General features: G+C 44.9%; 1 protein-coding gene across 2 annotated transcripts in view; it reads left to right on the forward strand.

The window, feature by feature from the left end:
* HIPK3 (homeodomain interacting protein kinase 3) overlaps positions 1–12,164 on the forward strand; it is a 754,208-nt gene that overhangs the window by 80,528 nt on the left and 661,516 nt on the right. For both annotated transcript variants that reach the window (XM_069623579.1, XM_069623578.1), the window contains exon 2: positions 1,853–2,954. In XM_069623579.1, coding sequence (XP_069479680.1) covers positions 1,855–2,954 — 1,100 coding nt within the window. In that variant the 5' untranslated portion in view covers positions 1,853–1,854. The remainder of the gene's footprint in view (positions 1–1,852; positions 2,955–12,164) is intronic.

The raw sequence follows: 12,164 nt of genomic DNA on the forward strand, positions 1-12,164 counted from the left end.
TAATCAAAAGGTTGGAGTCAAACGAGTCCACAAAGAGAAGACTTGCTAGCAGTCGTTCTCCTGCCACACCCCCAAACTTAATCCTGGTAGAGGCTTGAAATGCCCCTACCATACTCCAGTTTCGCCAAACACTAAAAAAAGTGGCTTTTTATTCCTGCCGGATGAATCGAAATCCCTCTCTCCTTGAGCCCACCATGAACAGTGTCCATACCGACAATTACACTTTTATCGAATGACTGCACTATCGTGTTCTGTTCATAATATGCATATCGTCTAACCAGCGCCTTGATGTCCCTGGGCCTAATGCGCTTTATACATGAATAAATATAAATGAAAGCCAGTTCGCCACATGCACACCACAGGCCTCAAAATGTGCACTCTCCACAAGCCATTGAGTATGAAATGGTATGCTATGCGTATTTGGAGAATTAAAAGGGGGTGGGAGGCGGATTTGTTTTGCCTGGCTAGTAGCTTGCAACTTGAAATGATTACTACTGTGCACCATGTTTTAGGAGCCACAAATGAATTGACAAGTACAGGTATTGTGTGGCCTGTTTTTAACCTATATTTTCCATTTCGGATCCTTAGTTTCTTTATTGTATCAGTATGGTTTTTATTATCTACAAATCATTTAAGCATTTGACTACTTGTGGCTTTATTTTTTTTTAAGTTTCTATCACTTATGCCAATGAACCTGGTAGTACTTTAGGCTTTTAGCTTAGTTTTATGTGTTTTTATTTTGTTTTGAACATAAAGTTAATATGGTTCTCAATATGTTTCCCTTTTATTCCCGAAATTTTATTAGAATGTCCTTTTTAAGTAATTTGTCTTCTTTTTATATTGCAGCCTAGAGTGTCTTCCTTCAGCTAGCGAAAACTTGCATAATCTGTATGCATCTAGAATTTAAAAAAAAATACTTGGCAAAAACATAACCATTCAAAATGTCGATTTAACAAATGTGTTGCTTATGGTGTAGGTAGCCCTATTGCTATGTGTGTAATGTACTGTATTTTATTCTTCAATCATGGAGGTGTGGGGCTTTCAGGTTAGATTTAATGCACATTCCACCAGAGCAACGGGGGTTTTGGTGGCCTTGTAAACATGGCCAGGCATGGCAGACATGACCTGGGCACCCAACTCTTTGGATTTACAAAGGAGGAAAAACAGGAAGATCTAGTATGGACAAATTGAATTCACGGTCATTCCCCACATACCATTTGTCCTCCACCTTCACAAACCCCTCTCAGCAACGTTCTTCAATGCATAAGGTCTGCTAGTACTTTGCTTGCCAAAAACATGTAAGAACGTGGAGGTGATGTGTGGTTTGGGGCCTTGCCGCTTCGAGGTATGCTCGCGAAAGATTAGCGAAATTAGTTGTGTTTGGATACGTTTTCTCGGCTCATGCTGTGCAGGGGTTCCCGGAGCTGTCTACGAGAGCAAGAGCTAACAGTATTTGATTCTGAATGAAGTTTAGTTTCCTGATTTGTGCCCTTACCAAAACAAAGCTTATTTTTGTTCACCTCCCTACCTTTGCCTTTGGGGCCCCCAGAATGTACATGCATTTCATTGGTAGGCTCTACTTGTGTCTGCCCGTAGACTTAGTAAGGAATGTTAAGGAGCTGATCTTTTGCTGTTGAGAGAAGCCAGAAATAGGATCGCTTAAGTGACTCCAAAGACCCACATTCTAGGTTGAGGTTTTGTTTGGTGATATTTCATCCTAGTGTACATTTGACACGGTCGCCTTCACTGGATCCCAAAGTGAAGGTTCGATTTACAGTATAGTTTTTAAGGAAATAAACTGTTAGCAGATTCTGACTTTTTTTTTTTTCTTTTTTTTTCTTCCATTTCTTAGGTATGGCCTCAGAAGTTTTGGTTTACCCACCATATGTTTTTCAAACTCAGTCAAGTGCCTTTTGTACTGTAAAGAAACTTAAAGTAGAGCCGAGCAGCTGCGTGTACCATGAAAGAACCTATCCACGTAGTTATGTGAATGGTAAAAACCTTGGTGTTGCACACCCCTCTAAAAGGATCAGCAATTTGCACCAGACAAAGAAAGCATTTGAAAGACCTCGGGGTCCGAACGTTTTGCTGCCGACAAGTGCAACATCTTTAAAAAACACTGCAAAGACTCCAGAGGATAAAGTAGCGCAGGCGCCACAACCTCCCAAAGGGGCACCACCGAGTGACCCTCTAAGAAGTGGTTTTGATGTGTTGGACAGTCAGCAGAGATGTGGATTGAAGCGTAAGAGTGAGGAACTGGACAATCAGACTAGCAGGATGCAGATTGTGGATGATCTCTCCATATTGCCGGCAATGCTGCAAACTAACATGGGGAACCCAGTGACTGTCGTGACCACCACAGTGGCCTCCAAACACAATGGCGGCAGTGGGGATGGGGAGTATCAGCTGGTCCAGCACGAGGTGTTGTGTTCTGTGAAAAACACGTATGAGGTTCTTGACTTTCTTGGGCGTGGGACCTTTGGGCAGGTGGTCAAGTGCTGGAAGCGGGGGACGAACGAGGTAGTGGCAATCAAAATTTTAAAAAATCACCCATCCTATGCACGCCAGGGACAAATTGAAGTGAGCATATTGGCAAGACTGAGTAATGAAAATGCTGATGAGTTCAACTTGGTGCGGGCTTATGAATGCTTTCAACATCACAACCACACTTGCTTGGTTTTTGAAATGCTCGAGCAGAACTTGTATGACTTTTTAAAGCAAAATAAGTTTAGTCCTCTCCCTCTGAAAGTAATCCGGCCCATTTTACAGCAAGTGGCTACTGCACTGAAGAAACTGAAAAGCCTTGGTTTAATCCACGCTGACCTCAAACCCGAGAATATTATGTTGGTGGATCCAGTTCGTCAACCATACAGGGTGAAAGTAATTGATTTTGGATCTGCCAGCCATATATCAAAAACAGTTTGCTCAACATATCTGCAGTCTCGCTACTACAGGTAAACAAGCGTCTTTAATATGGCAGTTTATGAATGCCTTAATTTTAGTGTTTTGAAGATGAAGCTGAAAAAAGAACTAAATGTCATTTTTTGTGTACATTTGAAAATTGTATTGTCTTGCACTACCTCCAGAAGCACACCTGCTCTACATTTCAGCGAAGATTTTGTTTGTCATCCTGCCAGTCCATGAAAATATTTTTACGGTTTTGCTGTCCTTTCTTGGGGGGGGAGGGGAAATTAAGTAGAAAGATTTGAACTTTTCCTTTCTTGATTCTCATTGAGGAGCTGTGTTGTCCTGTTGGTAGTACACTTTATTTTCTTTGTATCTTTTAACCTCTGCCGTCTAACCATTATGTACTCTCCCTTTGCATGTTAATATGACTTGCTTCATGTTTCAGTCACAGTTCAGTTTACTTTTCGTACCTACTTTTTGTTTTGGTGTGTCAAATTGTATTGTTAATACGGTGTACGTTTTGATAAGTATAGACCTCTCTTTTGTCATTTAATTTCTCAAATGGCTGCTCATTAAATCTGTGATTTAAGCATTCATATCATAAGTATTTTGTCGGCCTTGAGTGTCACTTGCCAGGCTTCTTACATTCTAAGGCAATAATGATTTCTAGTGGGACACCAGTATTGCCCTCCTGTCCTGCAATTTGTCAATGTGAAAGTGTCTAGTACAGTTCCTGCCTTCATCTGTATGACTTTGCTCTATAGCCTTATCTGAAAGTGCAAAGTGCAGGTATTCGTCAGACCAGAGTTTGGTGTCTGGATGGGGGCACCTTGGAGCCTGTATGTTGTGACTAGCAGGTGTAATGGTGGTTAGAATAGTGTTCTGATTTAGTGCTTTATCACTTCTGCTTGATTGAAAGTAGGCTGGGAACTGACTCGTGCATGCAGTTAACCAGTGCCGTCCAGGCCTTGGATCGGGTATTGGATCCAGGGATTAATGGTAACATCCAGGAAAGCTGTAAAATAGCTGAAACCAAGTGTACATATTGGTATAACCGTACAGGGGGTGTGTTGTTTCATGAGTGGGACTGTGTGGGTGTCTAACTGCGCATGGTTAGTGTTTATAGAATTGCTGCATGCCTTGATATGTTTGCACTGTTACTGTAAGGGCTGAATGTTTGGTAGTAGTATGCACTGCTCCTGTGAGTCAAGTACTAGGCCCTATCCCCCTGCCTCCATATTTCTGACAGTTTCTGCTTGTTGGGGTGGAGCTGTAGCATTTTTAGTTGCAAAGCAAAAAGGTGAATAGTAAAATGGAGAAGCGATGGCATTTTGGGGCAAGGTCATGTTGTGGGTGTGTATTTAGGGTGATCATGAAGAGGAGACTGCATAATTTTCTCTGCATTGATGTTTTTGAATCGCACAGGAAGTGGATCCACATAATTTATTATAGAAATAATAATGGCATGCAGTTGTACTACTTTGGAGTCTTATGTAGGGTTCTGTGATTGGCTCAAGATTTGATTAGGTGATCACTTAAAATGGAGAAACTGTAATGATATGGGTTTGTGTGGCCATTCCCCATTTTAAAACCCAAGCTGTTAAAGCTTTGCACTACTATGGACTATGCGGTCATTCACTGCTGAGTTGAGGTACATTTGTTAGTGAATGGGGTCAGTCGATTAAAGAAATGTGGGTAAAAATACTATGGAAAGCCCAATCAAGGAGTCTGGCGTGCCAGTTCCCTATTCCCCTGTCCAGAGAGTTTGCTCCCTCAGGCGTCTTCGAGGTTATAGTATCAAAACACACTGTTTGTGCACATGTCCGGAGAATGTTGCTGCACTGAGAAGCCGATGTTTTAGAAGAGGGTGGCAACCTTCATTGGGAGCCACTCTGCAGGGTGACAGTAGGCAAAGGAGGGAGACAATATAAGTAGGCTGTACATGTTGTGTACAACTAAATAGTTGTCTTTGAAAGTGAAAGCATACGGTGGGGTAAGCCTGATCAGTATTTGATTCCGAGGGCAAGAGTTAAGCAGAGTTTTGGCAGTGTCAGTCTCTTAATGTTGAGAAGATTCATTCTGGCTGCAGCGATAGTGATAACCTTTGAGATTGCTGTCAAAGACACTCTGATGTTACAAAACTTTTAAGATGGCATGTGGAGGTAAAGGGAAGTGAGTGGTGTTGGCATTGTAGGCTTATCTGTTGAGTGGTTGAGCATCCGTTGACATATTCCCATCCAGTGACCAGTAGTAGAGAAGCATATTGTCTGCTTTATTATGGTGAGGATTTAGGAGAAGATGATGTGTGGTGTGTCATCGGCAAAGAGATCGTACGAGAAGCACAAGGAAGCGATGAGTTGGCCAAAGCATGAAGTGTTTGAGTGAAAAAGAGTGGTCAGAAGACTGATCCTTGTGAGGTGCTCCTTTTGAGGGGTGTAGGGAAATGGGTTTGATGTTGGTGAGAGCTGAACAGCCACCCAGCTGAGTGCAGTGTTCTTAGAACCCAGGAAGGCGACAATTTGGAGGAGAGAAAAGTGTACCACAATGTCACATGCTGCAAAGGAATAAAGGAGGATGGTGATTGAGAGGTGACTGAGCAGTGGTGGGAACGTTAGAGGTGAGCAGTTTCTGTGGGTTGCTTGGTTCTGAATCCTGATTACAGGGACATCTCATCTTTGCAGCAGATGACCATACTCTAGAGGAAAATAAGCTTCAGGATTTTGGAGTGGCATTTCTCTGATTTGAAAGTTGATTCTTACAGTCAATAAGACAGTTGCAGTCCTTTCTGGAGCAGCTTAACTTTGCCACTCGGATCATGCCACTGGATAGGTTTTTGTTAAAGGGTACAAGAATATTGCTGGGATTTTAGAGTTGCTTCTTTGATTTTCAGCGGATATCCTTTTTGTTGATCAGTCTCCAATATGTATAAACCTCAACTTGGGGGTGTCGCGGGTCAGCTGCATCCCTTGCTGCAAGCATGCTGGAGCTTTGCTTTCTACCCCGGTTATCTTTCCTTGTCCCTAGATTTGAAGGTTTTGCTTTGTGCTTTCCTGCAATGTTCCCTGTGTGCTCTTTACGGTTCCTTTTCCCCCTGTAGCCAAATTCATCCATGTTGATCCTAGAGTGAGAGACCTTTTGACCTGGTCTGCAACCTGTGGCTCTCCAGACTCCTTTGCTCACACACCATTGATTACGCTTGGGCTAATGGGAGTTTGCCAGGAAAATCTGCAGATCCAGTGGTTGTGGATCCCTGCAATGCATTAGTATACTGTGAAGGAGTACTCGGTGTGCCAGTGTCTGAATCATGTTCCATTTTTGTTTTTTACTTGTTCTCTTTTTAACTCCCTTTGGCACTGTTGGGAGGATGGCACTGATTGAGACGCAGAAAAACTCGCCGGCACCCGTAGAGCTACCATTAAAGCCAAAACGGCCTATGATAGAGCACTGCTAAAAGGGTAACCTTGGCTTTTCAGTGGTTGCTATGATCTATTCATGGAATGTGCTACAGCAGCATCCCAACAAGTCATTTTCATAGAACCCTGTTGCCTTTGTCATTGAGAAATGTATAGAAGAAGTTCAAGCACTTGGGGGGGGAGGGTGTTTAACAACCTAAAGCATTCTGTCCTACAATTATAAGCTCATATACAGATAATGCAGTTGGTTTATTTACAATTGTCATTCACACGAGGTTGGCCTTTGTCTTTTTCATAGTACATCGTTTGGCATAAGAAAAGGTTTTTTTGAAAACCGACCTGTTTTATTTGAAAAGGATTTTCTAATTGGTGGTTTACAAACATGGACACTATACTTCGTTTGTTATTCAGTAGATGGGATGTTCTGAAGGTTTGTTTTCAAATATCTGATTTTAAAGGCAATCTGTTGTGCACGTGCATTGTGATTTCACAGCTGCCCCCTCCGTACAGAGCAATGATGAACGAATATCTCCAAATGTGTATTATTGTGAGCAGTTTGTTTACCTTTCCCGTGAAAGTGGGCTGCTGATTAAATAAAGGTGGTTGGAATTAGTTGTGTCCACACCCATTGCCTACATCCGTTAACTCGCAGTGTACTGCAATACAGAGCGAATCGCAGGCTGTGTTTTCACATTTAAAGTGATATTCAACCAATACCTAGCAACTCTCGCCCGCTGTATTGCCATTTTCTGCTCAAACTTCCAGTGCTACGGGGATGACGCTCAACTCATTTTCAGGCTGCCTTCGGCCACCTCCTTCACCTCTCTCCTCACTGATTGCCTAACTGCCATTCAAGATTGGTGTGCCGCCAACGATCGTTGTCTGAATGCCAGTAAGACTGAGATCCTCCTCATCGGCACACCATCACCTTCCTTTCCCCTCACTCTGGCCAGCCTCCCTTGGCCCTCCTCCTATCCCCACCTGCGTGGCCAAGAACCTTGGTGTCACCTTTTATTCCACACTCTCCTTCTCCACCCACATTGCTGATGTATCAAAAAAGTCTAACTTCCTACTGCACCTCTTCAGAGGTACTCTTCCTTTCCTCTTTTTCCCCCAGAAGCTCACTGTCTCCCAAGCTCTGGTTCTCTCCAAGTTGGATTATTGCAATAGCCTCTTCCTTAATCTACCTACCTCTACTCTCCGCCCTTTGCAACTTATCCAGAACTGGGCTGCGAGACTTGTCCTTGGCCTCAATCCCTGGGATCGTGTCTCTCCAGCTCTGAAATCTCTCCATTGGCTCCCAGGGGATGCAAGGATTCATTTCAAAACCCTCTGCATTGTCCACAAGTCTTTCCGGGGCCTGGGTCCAACATACCTTCAGTTATCCCTCGTAAATACCTCCCTTCTCGAGCACTTCCGCTCCTCTACCTTGAACTCCCTCAGGGTCAGTCGTTTCTCAAAGAAACGAGCTGGCGGTAGGTCTCGGTCTTTGGCTGGGCCCTCCCTCTGGAACAGCCTCCCTGCCACTCTAAAACTTGAGGAGAACCATCTCCGGTTCCGGAAGCACCTCAAGACCTTCCCCTTTGCTTCTGCCTTTGCCCCCCCGCTCTCCTGCTGATTCTACTGTCCCTCGGCACCATGCACCTGCCCACCCTCTTTCCTCCGGGCCCAGGTACCTGCTCCTCTTGCCACCCGCATGCACTGCCTCCGGGCCACCCCTTGCACTGGGGTCTGTATCTGTACCCATACAGCCCCCACCCTCTTTATTTTTTTTTTCTTCATTTTTTTTTTTGTTCTTCCTGCACTTATCAGACCTACCCAGCCTGCTGCCTTAAACCCAGCACTGCCACTTGTGGCTGCACTCCCTCTGTTTGTTGCCTTTTTATTTATTAATTTATTTATTATTTATGTTTTTTTTTCCTCCTTGCTCCGCACTCTCCTTTTTGTTCCCCCTTCCATGCACTTCTCCCTCTTCCCCTCTTCCATGCACTTGCGCGTTCGCAATGTCACTGGGCCTAGTAAGATCGTTGTTTTTGTTTCTCCTCTGTTCCCCTTCCCTTGTCGCGCTCTGAAACACTTGTGTATGAGCGCAATAGAAATAAAATATCTATTTGTGCTTGGTGAATATTGTCTCATTGGCAAGCTGAAGATTCTAGTCCTCCTTTTGGTGATAGTCCATAATTCAGGGGAATTTTTGTTCTTGGAAATTAAAGAAAATAAATCCTGGTTGTGATAACTCTGTAAATTATGGCTTTTGGAACTGCTGCTCTTTGGCTTTGCTTATTATGTAAGCCTGTTATGTATGTGCTTGCTTGAAGCTCCCAATATTGGCAAATGTTTTTCTTAGTTTTGGCTATTTGGTGGCTCCGTGGCTTTTAGGTGGCGCCATTAACCCAAAATGATTGTATTGTAGTAAAGGTAGGCGGGAGATGGTATGTGAGGAGGGACACCACTTGTATTCGGAATTTGTATTTTTTTTTAAACCTGTTTACCGCACTTGGCCACGTCAATCCCTCTGGCCATCCCCACATTACCTGCTTTCCCCCGCCCAACACATACCCTTGTGGGATCATTTTGTGCTAGCTCTATCATGCAGCACTGTCAAATTTTGTATTGTATAAAACCTGCAACTTAATATCTCTATGCAATGTTTTGAGAGTTATACTTATTTGAAGCTGTCGAGTTCCTGGTGATATAAAAGTCTTTCAATACGGTGACTATTCCAATGAGATTAGTCGCCTCTCTCCAAGGTAGTGTGAAGGTTGTTGTCTGCGACGCAGACTATTATGACAGAGGTGATGAGACAGTTGGATAACTCTTCATTTTATTGTAATTTGAGGGGCGACACGACGTACAGTATTGGGAAGAAAATGTTGTCATTATGCACACGGGCTGCGACATCGGCATTATAAGTGGTAAGCAATTTGTATTCCTTGCCTCTAAAGGCACCAGGACTCCACTTCTATATATTCTTCCTCTGGTCCACAAGAACCGTCTTAATTGCCCTGGGAGGCCTATTGTTTTTCTCTGTGGCTCCATTCTGGAGCCTATGGGCCAGTTCTTGGAATTCTTTCTAAAACCCTTGGCAGCCAGTACAGCAATGTATATAGCAGATACGACTGATGCTTATTATACATCTGGAAGGATTACCCTTCATTTCCACATCCAATTTGTTGATCACACTGGACGTGGACTCTCTATTTCTGATGTTTGTTAATCTGCTTAGAATCACATGCTGTGCATAGTCCGACATCCAGTGGTCACTGCAGAGTATTGCATTTTGTTTTTCGTAGTCGAAAAGGGGACGTCGACAAGGCGTGTCTGTAACACTATCCCTATAGTGACGTGCAGTGTACCCACAATCCCTCCCGCGTCGAGGTCCATCAGATTGTTTTTTTATGCCCAGATATTGGTCGCCTTTACGCGGAGCTCCTCGAGAGACATTGCACTCGACCATTTGGTCGTATTACGTTCCTCCTTCAATGAAGCTGTTCTCCGTTTACCTGGAAAGACCAGCACAAACGGTGTAACCGTTGCTTGCCCCTCGACCACAAGGAAGACGGTTGTACGGCCTGTAAGCTTCTTAAGCCCAAGACTTTAAAGGACCGCAGGGTCAAGAGGTGGGCAGCCTACGCCATGTCTAGGTCCGATTCCTCACCCGCCGCCGAAAGTGGAGAGGAAAGTGATAACCCGACCTCCGCATCGGAGGTTGTACACCCCTCTAGGTAGCGGTCACGCAGGGACTCCCAGCCTACTAGAAGGCTTTTCAGAAGTCGATGGGAGCTTATCCTCGACGTTATGGGATAGGTCAAAGCGTTTACAAGCTGAAAGCCTTCTCTCTGCCCCCCACCCAGACCGTTCTGGGCTACCACAAGGGACCCTAGAGAGACTCCAATTTTGCATGGACAAAATGGAGAACTTTATATCTACCCAATACCTGCCCACACCCAAAAGTCCAAGAGAGGGGCCTCAGGAGGATCCTAGGGCTAAATACCCTAGGCTGTTCAACACCCCACATGGGGATCTAGAGTTGTATGACCTCTCTGAAGAGGACTCCCACTTTCAGGAAGATGAGGGGTTCTTAGGTAACGAACAAGAACAAGACAAAGACCAGGGAGGTTTTGAGAATGACCCAGACAGGGGTTATTTGGGGGGGCTAGGGGGGGGTGGTTTGAAGAAGACCCAGAAGAAGGTGCTTCACAGCCCTGGCAGTCCCCATCGGCGTCTACAGACCCTGACGCCCTATACCTGTCCCCTTCCAAAGACTCACCAATCAGGAATACGTCACCTATAGACGATCAACCTACCTTTTAATGCACTACTACGTAAAGCAGCAGCGCATTTCGAAATCGAGACTGGGGAAATTTCTCCTGACATAGACTTCGTTGAAAAGATTATCAAGGAGAAACCCCTGTCAGTCAAACCATTCCCCACCTTGCCTCAGTAAGGAGACAAATCATTCCTTCGCTAGCCACACCTGCATTGGTCAGAGGGGTCAACCCAAGGATAGAAAAATGTAGTCCTTCTCCATCGGACCCGTTATACATCAGGGGCCACTCAGTACCAGACTCCCTAGTGGCAACTCATTCGAGAAAGAGGGCAGGGGTCCCGCTATCAACCAGCGAGGCACCTCCAGATAAAGAAGGTAAAAAGCTGTATGCCCTAGGTAAAAGGATTACAGCCTCGGCAGCCTTTTCCACTAGGATTGCTGATGACAACTCCTTACTGGCTAGTTATGCAGATGCTCAATGGAGCAAACTATGCAAAGACATTGAGGAGGTACCTGAACCCCTAAAGACTCGGCTTCTGGCCACAGTTACCGAGGGGAACCATAGTCAACCAGAGCATCATTAAGAATACTCTAGATGCTGCAGAAACAGATGGCCGTTCCCTAGTCCAAGGAATCCTCCTCAAACGTCATGTCTGGCTACGTAATTCGGGGTTTAAACCCGAAACTCAAGCATCTCTCATTAACAAACCAATAGAGGATGCCAGCCTCTTTGGGAAGGCGGTGGATGACGCGCTAGAGAATGCAAAAAAGGAATTTGACACCATCAAGACCCTAGATCAGATTTCAAGGCCTCCCAACAAGCGAGGTTATGGAAACGGATGCTTTTTTCGAGGCCAACGCCAACAACGTCATCAGCAACAGCAGCAGTACTCTGCAGGCAACTGGTCCTCGAATCAAGGAACCAGTGGACAATACACCCAAAGAGGACAGCATTGTGGCAAAGGGAGGGATCGGGGTTCCACCCCTAGAGGTTCCCAAGCCACCAACACCAAATGACCCGAAGATTCGGGGCCCCTCCCATGCATCACCGGTCGGGGGCCGGCTAACATCCTTTCTTCCAGCATGGGAGGGAATAACATCAGATCGCTGGGTACTTTCAACCATAACCCGCGGCTACTGTATAGAATTCAACTGCTCCCCGACGTACAGACCACCAAGGGGACGATGCCTGTCACCAGAACACCCTGCGATCCTTCTTCAAGAAGTGGACCAGCTACTACAAAAAGGGGCTATAGAGGTTGTGCCTCTATCACAGGTAACGGAAGGTATTTATTCAGTGTACTTCTTTGTACCCAAAAAGGATTTAACCATGCGCCCTGTACTAGATCTGCGCCCAGCGAACAAATTTGTAAAACCTCAGAAATTCCGCATGGTGACACTACAGGAAGTAATCCCCCCTATTATCGCAAAGGGATTACATGACAACACTGGATATGAAAGATGCATACTTTCATATTTTAATGTTGCCAGTGCACAGAAAATACCTCAGGCTCATGATAGAGGGCAAACACTACCAGTTCAGAGTGCTACCCTTCGGCATAGCGTCAACGCCG

The sequence above is a fragment of the Ambystoma mexicanum genome, chromosome 11 (genome assembly GCF_040938575.1).
Source record: "Ambystoma mexicanum isolate Mex_15411 chromosome 11, UKY_AmexF1_1, whole genome shotgun sequence".
Lineage (NCBI taxonomy): Eukaryota > Metazoa > Chordata > Amphibia > Caudata > Ambystomatidae > Ambystoma > Ambystoma mexicanum.